Source organism: Oncorhynchus clarkii, chromosome 11 (genome assembly GCF_045791955.1).
Source record: "Oncorhynchus clarkii lewisi isolate Uvic-CL-2024 chromosome 11, UVic_Ocla_1.0, whole genome shotgun sequence".
Classification (NCBI taxonomy): domain Eukaryota; kingdom Metazoa; phylum Chordata; class Actinopteri; order Salmoniformes; family Salmonidae; genus Oncorhynchus; species Oncorhynchus clarkii.
Genome location: NC_092157.1, coordinates 26961221 through 26980812, shown reverse-complemented (window position 1 = coordinate 26980812; position 19592 = coordinate 26961221). Strand labels below are relative to the sequence as shown.

At 43.3% G+C, this 19592-nt stretch overlaps 1 protein-coding gene across 1 annotated transcript in view; it reads right to left on the bottom strand.

Annotated features, from left to right (window-relative positions):
• The window catches only part of LOC139420416 (WW domain-containing adapter protein with coiled-coil-like), a 43009-nt gene continuing 23417 nt past the window's right edge, over positions 1-19592 (bottom strand). Inside the window, exons 8-13 of the mRNA XM_071170497.1 lie at positions 12464-12586; positions 11892-12040; positions 10981-11108; positions 3133-3334; positions 2752-2879; positions 1-2646 (exon numbers count right to left, since the gene is read on the bottom strand). Coding sequence (XP_071026598.1) covers positions 2577-2646; positions 2752-2879; positions 3133-3334; positions 10981-11108; positions 11892-12040; positions 12464-12586 — 800 coding nt within the window. The 3' untranslated portion in view covers positions 1-2576. The remainder of the gene's footprint in view (positions 2647-2751; positions 2880-3132; positions 3335-10980; positions 11109-11891; positions 12041-12463; positions 12587-19592) is intronic.

Sequence of the window (19592 nt, the reverse complement as noted above, 5' to 3'; positions counted from 1 at the left end):
GTCCTATAGAGGCATATTTTATTTATTTTATTCAATATACTCAGAGGAAAACAATATACAAAGCAATGTGGTCATATTTACTGAATGTGTTGGTGCAGCTCAAATCACAGACTCACTAGAATAATAGAACAGTGGAGAAAAACATGTCACAGCTGAGGACACATATGGTTCCCAAATGGCACCAGATACCCTACATAGTGCACTACTTTTGACAAGAGTCCTATGGACCCCGGTCAAAAGTAGTGCACTACATAGGGAATAGGGTGCTATTTGGGATAGAAACACTGTTCCCGCTCTGACTCAGAGTGAACAGGGGAACAAACACAACATATACAAAGATGCAATTCTGGGTTGGAGTGCCAAAACAACCCTATGTAGATTGATGCATGACATGCTTATTGAATATCTTTGTTACTGATCAAACCGAAAACAAACTTGGTACATTTATTTCCATGTCAGAGGCTGTGTGACTTAAGACTTTCAACAAGGCACTAGCGTTATAATAGTAATAATACAATGTAAAACCTAACAGAAATCTCCAACAAAATAACCAGTGCTCGCTTGAGTTTAGCATGTTTATTACAATACGTACATTTCACATTTGACCTGGCTGTAATTGCCCTGCCCGACCTCTGACCATGGTGTGTGGGGGCAGCGATCATAATCTCCATGCCTACGTCCCTAATGGTACCCTATTCCCTATATAGTACACTACATTTTGACCAGTCCCTATGGGCAGGAAGACTAAAAGAGAAGACTGAGACAATGTCATAACAAAGAACATGCTGAGCGCTCCAACTGCGTCATTCAGGTAAGTTCACCGGGCGCTCCATTTGGCTCCCAGTGGACCTGCTGAAGAATCTTGAAAATGATGACATCGCTGTCTTCTCCATTTTAGTCTTGCTTATGGGCCCTGGTCAAAGGTAGTGCAGTACAAAATGGAATCCGGTGCCATTTCAGACACACCCCACACCTTGCCTCGGTAGTGCCCCCCCCAAACCACTTCTTTAATAGCTCTCATTCGCACTCATTCACAACAGGGTGCAAAGGAAAATGTGTAGCAATAATTTATAACATTCTGATATACTAGTAATCACTGCAACTTTTTAAACTTGTTAAAACCTCTTCTTAAACTCCATTATTACCTTATCAAATGTACATAGGAATGAACTCTTAGTTGAACCGAGATGGTGCCACCTCACATTTAATAAAAGTACAGTTCTCCCCCCCCAAAAATACAAAAATAACTTAGCTGGAAAGTTTGAGAAAGAAAAAACCAACAGGAGGATTTTAGAAAGACAACTGCTCGGCGGCTCCTCAGAAGAGCTAGACCAGGGGGGTTGGGCTTCGGCACGTAATGGGTGTGGCCAGGGGCAGGGTTTAGGGAGGGACTAGCATCGGGAATTAACCTGGATGTAAAAAACATCACAACATTGCTGTGCTCTTTCATAATATCCCCCCCCCCCCCCCCCATCACACCATCAGGCACTGGTTTGGCTACTGTGAGCTGTGAACAAACAGATCTCTGAACCATTGCAACCAGGCATGATTAACCTTTTTAGGAGGATGGTGGAGATGGGTACTTGTCTCCCAAACATCACCCTATTCCCTATATAGTGGACTACATTTGCCAAAAGTACTGGCATATAAAGGGAAAAGGGTGCCATTTGAGAGACATCGTGTGTGTTTGTGTAACCTAAATACTTCCACCAGAGGGTAATACATTCGTCAAATATGACTGGGTTTCATCCATAGAGCATTATTATTATTATTATGCAAGAGCAGAGAAAACTAGAAAATTAAAACGCGAGTTTGTTTCGTTTGCGTTACGGTATTTTTTTATGTTTCAGTTATTATAACGCTAACTTCCAGTTCCATGCAGGTCATAGGTCACAGACATGCTCAAGGCAATGGTTCACTGATCTATTAACAAAAAAGCTTGAAGTCTGCAGACTGAGTGCCTCTGTCCCAAATGGCACCCTATTCCCTATATAGTGCACTACTATCGACCATGGCCCATAGGGTTCCGGTCAAAAGTAGTGTACTAGATAGGGAATAGTGTGCATTATATAAGGAATAGGATGCGTTTAACATGAAGAAGGCTATGAACTGAAGCTGTTGATTCCTCGGGCATAACGTTGACTCGTTTGGATGTCAAAAGCTTTGATAAACATGGCTTTCCATGGCTTCAGTCATCTACAAAATATTTACAACATGGATAACATCTACAAGAAATCTACATCTCCAGGGCACAAAAACCAACCATGATTGCGTCCTGTTGGCCCCGTTCAAAAGTAGCGCAGTATAAATTGAAAAGGGTGCCATTTGGGATGCAAGCCATGTCTAACCCTTCTCTCCGCTCTTCTCCTCCACAACAACCATCAACTACTCAGACTCTCTCCACCTAACCAAGCCCTCTCAAAGCCCAGTCCAGTGGTCCAAAGCCAATCCAACTGCAGCTCAAAAGTGTTAAGACTGGGCACAGAACAAGAACACAATCGTTCTCCCAACCAAGAGCTCTCTTCCAACCATGTGCAATGGGTCTCTCCCCCCTTTCCTCTCTTCAAGTCAAGTCCTCAGACCATGAAGGAATTCTGATTCTTCAACTTTTCAAGTTCTTTAATTTGTTGTCTCAAAAATAATATCCTAGAGGAAAGAGTAAAAAATAAACATGTATTAGTTGACATAAAATATTTGTAATAATTTAACATATTGCGATGTTACCATGGTACTTATGGTCTGGATTCTTACCTCTGCTCGCGCAATGTCGCTTGAATTTCACTGACTCGAACTAAGGATCTCAGATTTTTGAGCTCGGTGCAATTTTCAGACATGTTGATGCTTCCCATGGTGTGGGCCTCCTCACGTAGCCTGGACGCCTGGGATAGCCGAAGCAGAGAGCAGTGAAGTTATGACAAGACATAATCAAATACCAACAGCCATGACTCTGACCAACGCATAATGAATGTAGGTTCACGTCAGAATAACGACATGAATCAGGTATCCAAATCAAATCTATATATAGCTCTTTACTGATCTCCCTTGAAAAACAGGTATTTTATCAAGTTGGACAACCGGTTAAAATAAAAACAAACTAATACATACATACAATTCCTGGGATGCGTAACCTACCTGTTTCTCTGCGTGGTCGGCGGGCCAGCCCTGGACATGCTTGATGAGATTCTCGTTGAAGTGTGACGCTAGGGTTGGGGTGAAGGAGCAGGAGGCTGGCCGGGTGGAGGAGCTGGAGGGTGTGGAGGTGGTGGTGGGGGCACTGCTGCTGCTACTGCTGGGGGGGGCGTGGTTGGGACCTGGGGACGGACTCCTCTGACTGCTGTGGAATGACAGGAGCAACGAGAGGAGAGGGTTCAGTCCAATTCTGCATATTATGGGTTAATTATATTCTGTTGTAATAACACTATCGCCAACTTTGTTGTTGTAACAGAGGAGACTGTAGGAGAGGGTCAAACTGATCAAATCGGACAAGACGGAACACCACAGAATAAGATCAACAAGTACAAAGGTAGTGGGGTGGCGTTGGGACATTAACCGAAAGGTTGCTGGATCGAATCCCTGAGCTGACAAGGTCAAATATATGTTGATCTGCCCCTGAGCAAGGCAGTTAACCCACTGTTCCTAGGGCATCAAAGATGTGGGTGTTGATTAAGGCAGCCCCCCGCACCTCTCTGATTCAGAGGGGTTGGGTTAAATGCGGAGGATACATTTCAGTTGAAAGCATTCAATTGACTAGGTATCCCCCTTTCCCTTATTTTACCGGTTTAATACACAAGTTGGTACCAATAAAGGAAACTAGCACAAGTAACAGCGAATTTGCAGATACTGCTAGCTAAATATGGTAACGAACGCAGAAGGAAAAAAACAAAATTGCAAAAACAGGAAATCCAGCTCAAAGTTAACGTACGATACACTATATATACAAAAGTAAAAACCATTACAATTTGTGGATTCATCCATTTCAGTCACACCTAAATCGAGCACACAGCCATGCAATCTTCATAGAGAAACGTTGGCAGCAGAATAGCCTTACTGCGTGAATTTCAACGTGGCACTGTCATAGGATGCCACCTTTCCCACAAGTTATTTGGTCAAATTTCTGCCCTGCTAGAGCTGCCCGTGCACAACTGTAAGTGCTGTTATTGTGAAGTGAAAATGTCTAGGAGCAACAACGGCTCAGCCGCGAAGTGGTAGGCCACCCAAGCTCACAGAATGGGACCGCCGAGTGCTGAAGCGTGCAAAAATAGTCTGTCCTCGGTTGCAACACTCAGAACCGAGTTCCAAACTGCCTCTGGAAGCAACTTCAGCACAATAACTGCTCGTCGGGAGCTTCATGAAACGGGTTTCCATGGCCGAGCAGCCGCACACAAGCCTAAGATCACCATGCACAATATTGCCACGCGTCGGCTGGAGAGGTCTAATGCTCGCCGCCATTGGACTCTGGAGCAGTGGAAAAGCGTTCTATGGAGTGATGAATCACACTTCACCTGGCAGTGCGACGGATTAATCTGGGTTTGGCGGATGCCAGGAGAACACTCCCAGCCCGAATGCATAGTGCCAACTGTAAAGTTCGCTGGAGGAGGAATAATGGTCTGGGGCTGTTTTTCATGATTCGGGCTAGGCCCTTTAGTTCCAGAAGGAAAATCTTAAGGCTACAGCATACAATGACATGCCCCGTGCACAAAGCCAGGTCCATACAGAAATGGTTTGTCGAGGTCGGTGCAAAATAACTTGACTGGCCTGCACAGAGCCCTGACCTCAACCCCATCGAACACCTTTGGGATGAACTGGAATGCAGACTGAGAGCCAGGCCTAATCGCCCGACCTCATTAATGCTTGTGGCTGAATGGAAGCAAGTCCCCAACTAGTGCAAAGCCTTCCCAAAAGAGTGGAAGCTGTAATGGCAGCAAAAGGGGGACCAACTCCAAATTAATGCCCATGATTTTGGAATGAGATGTTCGACAACCAGGTGTCCACATACCTTTGGTCATGTAGTGAATATAGGTACGAGCGACCGAATATCATGTTTAGTATGTTTGGACATTTACAACTAAATGTAAATGACACGTTGTGCAAATGAACAAAGTTGTGCTGCATGCAGTACTGGCTCTCCAGCAGCATGTCTACATGCTGTGTCTGTGTGGAGTCGCTAGGGAAACAGATCTGACTGCTCTAATTGGAGAAGAGGGGGGAGGAGCAGACTGGCCGAGAACTGAGGGGAGAAAAAAAACGCAAGGAAACCAAGATAGCATTGGCAGCTGAACAAATAACTAATCCAAAGGGCTTTGGCTTCTCAAACATTTCAGGAAGCTAACATGATGCCCTGTCAAATTATTTCAGCCACTTGGATAACAAGTTAAACTAGGTGTCGTGTTAACGCATAATTCTGCGTTATACACGCAGGAAAAAAATTCATATCTTGCTGCGTTTTGTAGATCTGAAATTATTCTTACTGTAATTTCTGCTCGGCAGAGTAATTTGTGCTTCAGTTGCACTTTCTCCAGTACTTTTCTCAGTATAGCCAGCCTACTTTCCTCTGGTAAAATGCTAGATTAACTTTAAGTAAAACATTAGGAAGTGTAGCTGGCTACATTCTATGATAGGCCTAAACATTAGAAATATGATGGCCATGCATGTTTTTTTCCCCCAACAACAACAAAAAGACCTTGCTTTTCATTGTAAGCCAATTTACTTATGTGGCTGCCAGCCGTATACCGTTCCACTTCTGTTGTCATCTGATGAAATTGCAGCTATTTTATGTCAAATGTGTTGCACTAATGTATTTCCTGTGAAGGAAAACTATAGTTGCACATCCCTGATCACTCTATTGAAGCAAAAAAACACTGGACTTTCAATATTAAACGTGACCCCTGTCAATACACAGCTGGAACACCTGCTCCCGCTTTCTCTGGTTGTGCCATGTACAAACAAACACGTGGCTGGCTCAACTGTTCTAAGTAACTCCATAATGGAAACGTATGTGACAGGGGAAAAAAAAAGAAAAAAAAGAAATCCCCATAGAAATCAGTCAGTTTAAGCTAGAGATATATGCAGTGAAAGGTGGCAGAGCTAGAGCGGTGTCTGTCAGACCATGAGACGTCCCGGGAAATAGCCTTCCTGCGAAAAACGTCTGTAGCGTCTGACCGGTGTGGCCTACAAACAAACTGGACAGGGGAGATTCACACAAACATGATGGTGCTCTCCGTTTTGCTCTACGACCCCAACAAGTGCCACGGGGCTCAGCTCGTATGAATGAAGGTAACCTGCACTGGTTAAAAAAAACAATGGAAGCACCTAAAGGGAACCAAAAATTTTGAAACAATTCTGTTTGTCATCTTAGATTCTAAAGAATTAAACGATGGTACAATCCAATAGGGCAGGGTTCGACAACTAGGTTTGGCTTCGGGCCAATCCCCCCCCCCCGAGTTAATAGTCGGCGGGCCAGAACATAATTAGCATATAATATTAGCACAATGAATAGGCCTACACTACACATTGAACTAAATGTTTAACACATCTGATTAGTACATACTAAATTCAGTGATCATAACATAATTTCGATCTGATTAACTTGTTATGGCTGTGGGCAGTATTGAGTAGCTTGGATGAATAAGGTGCCCAGAGTAAACTGCCTGCTACTCAGGCCCAGTTGCTAATATATGAATATTATTAGTAGATTTGGATAGAACACTGAAGTTTCTTAAAATTGTTTGAATGATGTTTGAGTATAACAGAACTCATATGGCAGGCAAAAACCTGAGAAAAAAATCCAACCAGGAAGTGGGAAATCTGAGGTTTGTAGTTTTTCAACTCATTGCCTATCGAATATACAGTGTCTATGGGGTCAAATTGCACTTCCTAAGGCTTCCACTAGATGTCAACAGTCTTTAGAACCAGTCTTTTTGATGCTTCTACTGTAAAGTAGTGGGGAATGAGAGGGGTCAGAGGTCTGCCAGAGAGGCATGAATTGACCACGCGCGTTCACGTGAGAGTTAGCTTGAGTTCCATTGCATTTCTGAAGACAAAGCGATCGCGCATTGAGCATTTGGATTACAGGGCTAAACGCGCGAACAAAAAGGAGGTATTTGGACATAAATGATGGACTTCACCCAACAAATCAAACATTTATCGTGGAACTGAGATTCCTGGAAGTGCATTCTGATGAAGATCATCAAAGGTAAGTGAATATTTATAATGCTATTTCTGACTTTGTTGACTCCACAACATGGCAGATATCTGTATGACTTGATTTGTTGTCTGAGCACTGTACTCAGATTATTGCATGGTGTGCTTTTTCGGTAAAGCTTTTTTTTAAAATCTGACACAGCGGTTGCATTAAGGAGAAGTGTATCTATAATTCCATGCATAATAGTTGTATCTTTTATCAATGTTTATTATGAGTATTTCTGTAAATTTATGTGGCTCTCTGCAAAAATCACTGGATGTTTTGGAACTACTAAACATAACGCGCCAATGTAAACTCAGATTTTTGTATATAAATCTGAACCTTATTGAACAAAACATACATGTATTGTGTAACATTAAGTCCTATGAGTGTCATCTGATGAAGATGGAAGGTTAGTGATTAATCTTATCTCTATTTCTGCTTTTTGCGACTCCTCTGGCTGGAAAAATGGCTGTGTTTTTCTGTGACTAGGTGCAGACCTAACAATTGTTTGGTGTGCTTTCGTCGTAAAGCCTTCTTGAAATCGGACACGGTGGTGCGATTAACAACAAGTTTATCTTTAAAATCGTGTAAAATACTTGTATGTTTGAGGAATTTTAATTTGGAGATTTCTGTTTTGAATTTGGCGCCCTGCACTTTCACTGGCTGTTGTCATATCGATCCCGTTAGCGGGATTCAAGCCGTAAGTTTTAAGCTCATAAAATCACCAATATCTCTACTCAATTATTATTTTATGTTTATTTCTCTGTGCATTGATTGGTGGGGAAAAACAGGTCTGCGTAACCTACTGTAGTCCGCACTACTTTTGTTAATGTCAACATTCGTTCAGAACAATTAGCTTTATAGCAAGAGAACATGTCGATCTCAAAAAGTATCAAAAGAAAGGTGGATAATGAAAATCAAAATTTCAGGGAAGAATGGACAGAGATATGTATTCATCTTACCATCTTTCTCCAAAACGAAGCCAGTGTGTCTTACATTCAATGAAAATGTCACCTTTGCAAAGAAGTCGATCTCAGACAGTATTATGAATCTAAGCATGGTTCTTTCAAAGTGGCCTTCCCGCCCCAGACAGAGGCCCGATGCAGAAAAATTGAAGCATTAACTACAAGCTACAAAAACGGCAGCAGAATCCTCCTTTGTGGCCTGACAATAAGAACAGAAGGTCACAAGAGCCTTCCTAGACGTCCTGGGTTCTAACCAAACACAAAATGCCCTTCACAGACGCGGAGCTATTTAAAACGTGCATGGTGACAGTTTGAGGAATTGGCTACAGACAAGTCTGTGGATTGCATAATTGCGTCTGTCAAACAGGTGCCCCTGTCTGCGTCAACAGCCGGACACAGTGTCCATGCTCTGGTGGATGATGTGCATAGGATTGTTCTGGAGGGGCCCAGTAAGGCTGAGCATTTTCCCCTGGCTATTGATGAGAGTACTGACAAAACCGATGTAGTACAGTTGTGTATTTGGCTGTTATTTTCATGGAAATGACTTTAAAGAAGATCTACTTGATTCCCCTCGACGGGCACACCACTGGGGACATCCTATTCACAAAGCTGGAACCATTGTTTACGCAGCATGGCCTGTCATTAGAAAACTTTGTGGTCTCCGACGGGGCTCCTGCTATGGTGGGCAGACACATGGGCCTGTTCAGCAGGTTGAAGGAAATCGCCCCACAAATGAATGGCTTGCATCGTCTCACCCATCAGAGTGTGCTGTGTCATACTAAACGCTGAGCTAAAAGATGTGATGGACAAAGCCATAATAAATAATCAACATCAAGCACACAACACTGTATTTTCCGCAAGCTTCTGACAGAATCAGAGAAGGCCACCCACGATGATCTCCTGCTTCACAACAACGTGCACTGGCTGATTAAAGGAAAAGACCAAGAGCAATTCTGTGAGCTGCATGACCAGGTTGTGGATTTTGTCCAAAAAAGCTAAATGATGACAGCAACTGACCATCTTATTCTGGAAATTGAAGAATTCCTCTCTAATGTAGCTGGTTTGGCTGACATATTCTGTCACTTAAACGGGTTAAATCTGCATTTACAAGGAAGAGGGAAAACAGTCGAGGACATGGTGGAAAAACTTGAGGCCTTTACCAGAAAGCTTGAGTTTTCAATTTGGACTTGCCCTCTGGAAGGCTACTGCGCCTCAGCACACTGAAGAAACGACAGACAGAGGTACTAGGGGGCAAGGAAACGATAGCCTCGCTGGATGAGGCCGCAATTCAAACTGAGCTGATTGAATTCCAAACATCGAGACAAATCAGGGATGTGCTCAGGAGTGCCGAGTCCTGGCATGCTCAGAGGAACATAGCACAATAAAGACATTTGTATTTTATGTGCTAACAATGTTTGGTTCGACTTAAATCTGCGAGTCCTCCTTTTCCTCTATCAAATTTATCAATCAAATGCATTTAAAAAGCCCTTGTTACATCAGCTTATTTCACAAAGTGCTGTACAGAAACCCAGCCTAAAACGCCCAAACAGCAAGCAATGCAGGTGTAGAACTTCTATGAACACAATCAAGACTCACAACAGGAACTGGCTTTCACATAAGTCAATCGAGGACTGCCTGCACATCAAAATCACATCCCTCTCAACAGACATCCACAAGATCGTGTCCGCTACTAACATTATTAATGATGTGATATCCATGGCTATTTCAGGTCTCATGCTGACACTCTTTTCTGTTTGTGGTTACAGAAGCGGGTTATCCCGAATCTCCAGATACAGACATTCAGACATTACAAACCACCTTTCTTTCTTAAATGATTGTTTTATGTAGGATGCTACCTTTTTTGCCAATTGCAATTGTAAGTATGCCTAATAAAGAATATAAAAATCCCACTTCTATTAGGCCATTTTTATTTTCTTGTGAAAGATGCTGTTCAGCCACATAACTGGCTGAGGTAGGCCAAGTTATTTTATATGGGCCTTGGCTCGGAGGAAATAACACTCCAATTAAGCCCTCTTGTTGTTTGTAAAGTCAAATTAAAATGAAGATTATTGTGGAAGTGAATTACTCGACTGGGGTAGTTTTTCCTCCATCTGTTGCTTGGCACCACTTGCGGAACAAGTTATCTATATTTCCTGCAGCAGGTGCTGTTCATCTCCTATTGATTGCGCTTTACATTTCAGCACCTAAAAAAATGGTCCACTGCCTGCTTTATTAGAGGACTGTCTCCTGCTTTCTCTCTCCTCATGAATGAAGATACAATTTTACTTTTGCATTATTTAGGTAGGGTCACTTCCTTCTTGGGACATTGCATCTCAGGTCCAATATATTCTATATATATTTTTTTAATGAACAAAAATATTCCGAATTCATTTTGGGGGCAAATATATGGCCCGCGGTCCACCAGTTTGGGAACCCTGCAACAGGGTCTTCGCAATGATTTATCAAAGACTTGTTGCCCATTAACCCACCAGCAGGTGGCACCTCAACACTGCATATTGAAATAATGTGTTAACAGTGTTTTACAAGGCATGATCGTGGCATTGTACGTCACCCCCTGAGGTTCTCTGCTTTCTCTTCACATCAGTCTGAAATGAACACAAGAGCTTCTTGAAGACTCTTTGTAGCAATGATAAATTGTTGTTTTACCTCCTTTAGTTGAAAACACCAATTGTAAATCGCTCTAGATTAGAGCATCTGCTAAATTACGATTGCATTTTTATAGATTTTTCACACTGAAAACATTTAAAAAAACAAACATATTCAACACAATGTCACAAAGAGCTAATGACTAAAATGTAAATGTGGGCTAACCCTTGGCGCTGGAGGGTCCTTGGGGAGGCGGCTATGTCGTGTCCGTGCAGTTTGTCGCTGGGGAGGGGCTGCTGGGGGGAGGGCTGGGGGGCTGATCCCTGCTGCTTCACAACTGGCGTGTTGCTCACCTGGACCACACAGAGATAGAGGGGAGGAGAGTTAGAGAGGAAACACCAGAACCACGGACGTTCACCTGGACCACACAGAGACAGAGGGGAGGAGAGTTAGAGAGGAAACACCAGAACCACGGACGTTCACCTGGACCACACAGAGACAGAGGGGAGGAGAGTTAGAGGAAACACCAGAACCACGGACGTTCACCTGGACCACACAGAGACAGACACCAACGACCGACACAGACCGCCAGTGACCCACACACAGACCGCCAACGACACCGCCAGCCAGCCAGCGAGCGAGCGACATACCGCCAGCCAGCCAGCGAGTGAGCGACACACCGCCAGCCAGCCAGCGAGCGAGCGACACACCGCCAGCCAGCCAGCGAGCGACACACAGCCAGACAGCCGAGGCCAGATAAGAATAGCTCTAGTGAGATAAACATTCATTATTAAAGACTAAGATGCAGACACACACTGCCAGACAGACACAACGGAAAACAAGAGCTGCTTGCTCAAGTGCTGTCACAGCACACGTTCCTCGACAATGACACGCTTATTACACTGACAAAAACACAAATCTAAAAGAGAAACACACCCCTACAGCAGTAATAAATGCTGAACAACCAAGGTAGGTCTTAGAACAGCTGGTCATGATACTGTGAAACACCAAGAGTAAATACTCCTCATCCCAGACCAGCAGGGTTATGTAGTCAACAAAATCACTACCATGCCACTCAGGGGGACAGTGGGGTAAAGAGGCCCTACCTTAGGCTGGGGGGGTAGAGTAGACAGTACCTTGGTTTGTGAGGTGACAGGCGGCGTGCTGAGCAGGGCTTTGTGGTGACCAGCGTTGGTCTGAGGCGTGCTGATCCTGGGAGACACGTAGGAGCGGGGAGAGGAGGCGTCTGATGTCAAGGACATGGGGGACTGGTTCGACTGCTGGGCTGTTGGTGTTAACAGAGAGGTTGGAGAATGATTTAGTAAAAACCATTTACACGACAAAGCTGCATTTTGTAAGCAGGTGGCAAAAGCAACTCAAAGTAATAGGGACTAACTATGACAGAATTGTAGATGAAAACAGTGTCTTCTTTGCAGAGTGTAACAGTGCATAAAGAAGACTGACGCAAAATCATACAAAAATCAACCACTGACATGAGATGCTAAAAACACGCATCGATGCGGTTTGAGGGAGAGGGCATGGATATGCTTACACATTTGACCACCATTCCAATTCTGGTTTAGACAGATTTTTTAATACTAAAATCAACCGTGGCAAAGAGGAAAGTAGTTATATCCAAAGTAATTTTGGATATAAAAAAAACCAACGGCGGCAGCAAAACAAAACAGTGTGGCTGAAGAAGTCCTACCTTGGTTGGAGAGCTGGGCTGCTTGGGAGAGAAGAGTGGTGATGTTGAAGGCCGACGGGCCGGCCGTGAGGATCTTATGAAGCAATGACTGTAACGACGCTTGGGTGACCGCAGCTTTGAGGACTAGGGAGAGAGAAAATAGTGAGGAAAGATCATCTAAAAGCACAACAGATGATCCCTAATTAGGGGTGTACCGGTACGTGTATTCCTACCGAACAGTTCGGTGCAAGGAGCTTGGTTTGGTCCTCACTGAATAAATCGTAATATATAATTGACGCATTTCAAACCGTCCTTTTGTGAGGCGCAAACGGGAAAAAGTTCTGTTCGATGGCGAGTTCAATAAACTAGGAGGATTCCTCATCATTGTTTAAAATCTCCAGTTTGGGAAAATGTCAGCTTCCAACAGCGATGGACAGAGTAGTGGATAAAACGTTAACAGTATGTCGCCGCACTCAACGAGAATAGCCTATGCAGTTGCCAACACCTCAAATATGTTGACACATTCACACACTCCCACCCGCCGTATACCGGAGCAAGACAGAAACACAAAGAAAGAAAACAGTCATCTCCACATTCAAGCAGATCTTGGCAGTGGATTCTGACCGGGCCAAAGAAATAACAGGAGCAATATGTGGGCTGTGTTCGTATTTTTTTTATATACAGTCTTTGGTTTATAGCCGTGGATATGCGCATACTCTGTGGTTGAGAAGAGGGGGGTTTCATTAGTGGTTTCAGCACCTCGTGAACGTGCTCGAGCCACGTTACGAACTTCAATCGTACACCCAGTTCAGCAAACAGTTAGTACCCGCGCCATTTAAACAAACCACAGCCAAAGTTTTCAATTCATTTTTCCATAGCACCTTGTGTTACTTAAGTGACAGCGATTCACATTATCCCGCAGTGGGAGATGTACCGTGCTAGACGCGCATCTGGCACTGAAATAGGCAGTGTCATGGTGCGTTCGTAACTAAGTGGGAAGTGGATATTTACCAAGTACGACTGGGAAAAATCCACTTGAACGGCCATGAAACTGATAAATGACTAGTGGCAAACTAGCACACACCCACCTCTCCCACATGGTGACCTACTAAGGAAACTGCCTCTATAAACAGTCTTTTTGGCAGTTAAATGCAACAAAACATATATAAACTACAATTTGTTTACAAGCATGATAGCTGTGCTTGTAGCATGGCTGACACAGCTCCTTGACAATTATCCAAATCTGCCTTTCTCAATGAGATTAAGTCCCATGAATGAATCCAACTGGTAAATTCCCACCTCCCACATGGTTACAAACGCAGCACCAGAGTGAAAACTGCAGAGGCCCAACAAAACAATCCGGTCACAACAGACCATGCCAGGAACATTGTAAATGCTGAACATCGTGAACGGCAAATAACTTTCCTGCTGTACCGAAAACCAACTCTGACACAACAGCAATATGTACCAAACTGTGGTTTTGGTGAGCCGTCACACCCCCTAATCCCTAATATAATCCCTGTTTTAGATCAATACTGATCAGACCCACTTTAAAGCCACACACTGTAAATTGGGCAGCGTACACCACCAAAGAGTGAGCTGGCCCACCAACAAAATGTAAACAACGGCGCAAATGCATTTGGTGACAGTGGCTCCTCTCTTGCTCAGGGATTTTCAATTCCGGTCCTGGAGGGCAGAAACACTTCTGGTTTTTGTTTCTACCTGGTAATTAACCGCATTCACCTGGTGTCCCAGGTATGAATTGGTCCCTTATTTGGAGAGGATGATGAAAACCAGAAGTGTCTCTGCCCTCCAGGACCTGCAATGAACAGCCGTTCTCTAGCTGCTCCAAGTGTCTCTTTTGAAGTAGGTGCAAACTTGATAAAACAATGTATATGTCTAAAGATAAATGATTCAATAATTCCACTCTGAAACCATATAATTGTATGAAATTGATTAAAATCATAAAACTATAAATCTGATGTGTGTAGTTGTCAGAATTAGAACAAGGACCATTTCTTCCTTTTTAGTATGTAAGCAGGGTGCAAGTGGGAAACAAATGATAAGAGGAGCTATTGACAGACAAGCTGGACTACTGTGTTCCTTACAGGACATTCTGTCTCCACCCGTGGAGGTGAGAAACTGTTAGTAAAGACGGGGTATGCATTTTTGACGTTAGAACATTCTCGTGAATAAACTGTACTAACCTTTTGCATAAGCTGCGTCTTTGCCTAATTATTATTATACCCATGGTCTTACAAACCTCGGGGATTGGTCAAAGCTATTGATTGTTAGTTATAATCATTGGGATTGAACATTCTCATGACAAAACTGCATCAGAACGGTGAAACAGTAACAGAGTAGAGGATGACACGGGAGTGAAAATTCATTCCTGTCCCATCTTGTCATCTTTTCCCCCTGTACTGATCTCACAACAGTTCTATAACCCCGGAACTTTCCTGTCCCTTCCTGATAAAAATCAGTCACACTCATTTTTGCGAGCAGAAATATGTAGGCTATTGTGTTTGTTTAGGAAGCATCTGAAATCATTTCAGTAATGCAACATGTGACTGATGTGGTCGTCTTACCTACTTTAGTTGAATGCACTGACTGTTGGCCTTAAGTTGCTCTGGATAACAGCGTATTCTAAATGACCTAAATGCAGACAGATTAAGGCTGGAGGACGAGAGCCGAGACCACAGCACCCAGAAATCTGTAGCCTACAGCTGAGAACAAATGAACATTTACAACATATATATATTTTTAAACTGATCGGCAGTAGGCTACTGGCTAAGTCAATCTAGATTTATTTCACTCTTCACTTCAGATGGCACGGGTTTAGTTTACCATTAAGCCCAATTATGTGTTTAAGCTGTATGGAGTAGAGCAGCTATGCTGCTTCAGGCCACTTGTCCCACTCTCTGGTTGGTAAGCTATTTGACTAAAGTTCAGCAGTTTTTTATTTTATTTTTACAAGCCCTGTACTCAGTTCCTTCCTTGTTAAAGACAACTCCATAAACAAAATGTAGCTAAAACATTGCTCTTTCCTTGTCCGTAAGGTTAGTGATGGGTTCTTGGCTGAAACGCATTGTAATTCCGCTGTTGACGGCATCATCATTTAGCTGACTGACGTAGGTTGGCGTCTGAGGTAGTCTTTCACTCCCATTCATGCCAGAGTCCTGTTCCCGTGTCAACCTCTATCACAGAGCAGTGTTCAGTCTGGATTCCAGGTCAACTGATAGATGCTTACTAATGGGAAGCCGACATCATGTTGGATTTAACGGATTCCTGGAAGACCCCTTAGCAGCCATTTCTCTGTAGGTTTAGGTGTGCTGACCGAGCTGAGTAAGGGAAAGCAGGGAATCTCTGGAAGAGAGCAGAGCATCAGCAGGAAAAGAGACCGTCTGACCCACTTCTGGAGAAGCACAGTCTCTCTATGCGTCCCAATCGGCACCTAACATCTTTCGTAGGGCACTACTTTTGACCAGGGCCCAAGTTTCAGATATTTCCACATTTTGAAATCGCCACCATTCGACGACACCCAGCAGGTGATTCAATGGACACAGACGACATTTGTGTTGGTCCATCTTGTCCTTTTGGCCTACTTAAGTACAGGCAGGAAGAAAAGCTTCCATTCTTGGACGTGGCTAGTAGTAGGCACAAAGATGTTTAGAGAAAAAAAGAAGAAGCGGTGGCTAAACGAAGGTACTACAGCAGCATAACATTTGTTGGTTGGGTAGCGTTACCACATATTCCAATACAGTCTGATGTATATTTATTCAGATCCTGTTCGATTCAGAATTTGAGACAGATATGCAACAGATAGACAGCGGTAGGTAGATCTGTCAATTGAGATGACAACGCCACCTAGTAACCAGGCTACTTCCCAATAGCAAAACCCCAGAATACAGAAACAGGAAACAAGCATTTAAAAAACCCTTCAGTCTGCGCTACTAATATTGTGTCCCAGGTCATGCTAATACATTTGAGTGAATATTCATTCAGTTCTCGTGTTAGATTTTAAAATGCTTATTATGGGACCTTCCAGGCTAGGCTGAGGTAAAAAAATAAAAATAAAAAAAAATAAATAAAATAAAATAAATAAATTCGGTCAATTGACATAAGTGCCTGGTAACCTGGCTAATTCCCAATGTGAAAACCCAGAAATGTGGAAAGATGAGCCAGTATAGTGTAGTCTGCTCCGCTAAGATACTGCATTCTGCTTTTGACTCAGGGACCATAAAGCAGTCAGACAGACTGACACGCTCGCTCCAACCAGACATGTTATTTTCTGCATGGCCACTCATGGATGCATACTGAAGCAAGATTGGGCTACGGCTGTGTGACGTTGGCCCCGATGAGCACATTTGGAGCACTTAAGTAGGCCTTCCCCTCACAAGCCAGGCAGAGCCAGGGCCAGCCTCCAACCGAGAGACCTGGTAGTAGCAATACTAGTGATAGGACATATTTGTAAATATATATATTTTTAAAAGCTAGTTACAAAGAGATATAATTTGACGATATATTGTATAATTCTTGCGCTAGTTGGCTGTACCTGCACCAAAACCATTTTTCCTTCATCACTTGTTCTTCACCTTTTTAAATAGGGAGCCAAATTGTTTCTCATGGCTCTCCTCCCGTCTCTGCAGCCAATATGGTGAGAAATGTGTTCAGAATATCAAACAGCAATAAAATCATAGTATTGAATAAAAATACATATACTATTGTGAGAATCACAATACATATCTTATCAGCACCAAAGCATTGTGAGGTCCCTAACCATTCCCAGCCCTAAGCAATACCAGAACACCAAAAGAGATGAAAGACAGAACAGGCAGAAGGAGAAAGAGAGCGGAGAGAAAGAGGGGACAAACAAAGAGAGAAAAGAGGTGGAAGGACAAGGGTAGAAGAGAAGCAGTGTTTTTGTAGCACACATGCGATGGAGTTTGCTAAACAAATACCTACTGGACTGATGCAAATAATCATGATATCATTCTGCCAGGTCAGCCATGGGTCGCGGCGGAGTTCAGATATCTGCATTTTCAAAACGCAGATCATATTGAAAATCAATGGGGCTGTTTTTTGCTTCAATAGAGTGATCAGAGGTGTGCAACTAGTTTTCCTTCACAAAAAAATACATTAAGCAGAAAGTGGCTTCATTTTCACCAGATGACAGAAGTGCAATGCTATTTGGCTAGCAGCCAAAGTAAATTAGCTTACAAATGGAAAAGCAAGGTCTTTCATAAACGATGCATCACCATCATACTCTATATAAAAAGGTACGTGGACACCCTCTCAAATTAGTGGATTTGCTTATTTCAGCCGCACCCGTTGCTGACAGGTGTATAAAATTGAGCACACAGCCATGCAATCTCCATAGACAAACATTGGCAGTGGAATGGCCTTTTTGAAGAGCTCAGTGGCGTAGTGGTAGGCCACAGAAGCTCACAGAAGGGGAGCGCTGAAGCTAGTAATAATCAGTTGTCCTCGGTTGCAACACTCACTACTGACTTCCAAACTACCTCTGGAAGCAACGTCAGCACAAGAACTGTTCGACAGGAGCTTCATGAAATGGGTTTCCATGGCCGAGCAGCCGCACACAAGCCTAAGATCACAATTTGCAATGCCAAGTGTTGGCTGGAGTGATGTAAAGCTCGCCGTCATTGGACTCTGGAGCAGTGGAAACACGTTCTCTGGAGTGATGAACCATGCTTCACCATCTGGCAGTCCAACGGACGAATCTGGGTTTGGTGGATGCCAGGAGAATGCTACCTATCCCAATGCATAGAGCCAACTGTTTGGTGGAGGAGGAATAATGTTCTGGGGCTGTTTTTCATGGTTCGGGCCGGGCCCCTTAGTTCCAGTCAAGGGAAATCTTACCGCTACAGCATACAATGACATTCTAGACGATTCTGTGCTTCCAACCTTGTGGCAACAGTTTGGGGAAGGCCCTTTCCTGTTTCAGCATGACAATGCCCCCGTGCACAAAGCGAGGTCCATAAAGAAATGGTTTGTCAAGATCGATGTGGAAGAACTTGACTGGCCTCCACAGAGCCCTGACCTCAACCCCATCGAACACCTTTGGGATGAATTGGAAAGCCAACTGCCAGTCAGTTCTAATCGCCCAACATCAGTGCCCGACCTCTAATGCTTGATGCTGAATGGAAGCAGCAATATTCCAACATCTAGTTGCAAGCCTTTCCAGAATAATGGAGGCTGTTCTAGCAGTAAAGGGGGGGACCAACTCCATATTAATGCCCATGATTTTGGAATGAGATGTTTGACGAGCAGGTGTCTACATACTTTTGGTCATGTAGTGTATTTCTAATGTTTATCATAGAATGTATAACCAGCTACATTTCCTAAAGTTTTACTTGAAGTTAATCTTGTATTTTACTAGAGAAAATTAGGCTGCACTGAGAAAAGTAGCTGCACATCAGTCAGAGCACTGTCTTTTAGAAGAATGCCAATTTGTGAATTCTCGTCCGAGTAGAGAAGTGCAACTGAAGTACAAACTCAGTCTGATGGTGAGAAATTGAGGGGGTGGGGCGCTGGAAGCATAGGCTACCTGGTAGTTAACATAACATTTTGGGGGAAGCCTTTCTATCTACTAGAAGACTTATCATTAGAATCAACGCTAAAAGCGACACAAAATGGTAGAAGCGCGCACATCGGACACCATGGGAAATTCTCGTTGCTTCTGCAGAAAGTTGCAGGAAATACGAATCACTGATGCATTCTATTCATGTCTTCTGATAAACTTGGGCAAATTAATTAACTTTCTAGATATTTAGTTGATTCCCTACTAAGTTAAATAATTTAAAAAATACATTGTTGAATTCCATTTTAATGTCTGGATTCCGTGATTCCCTTTGCATGACATATTACTTATAAAGCCTTAGTAACCTGCTAGTCAGGTCTACATATCTGCCTGTTTATCTGCGAGTTTCAGTCCTCAGACAAAGGGCAGCTAGAGAAACATGGGCACAAGGTTGAAAGACCACTGTCTCCACCATCATGAGCAAAAACAAAACCTCCAAGTATCACTTGCTGCTCCTAAATATTCAGCAATATTCTCTGTCTCTCACCTACTCCCTCTATAACCTAGCTTCCCTTGCTGTCCGTGAAAACATTCACCACAGTAGCCCTC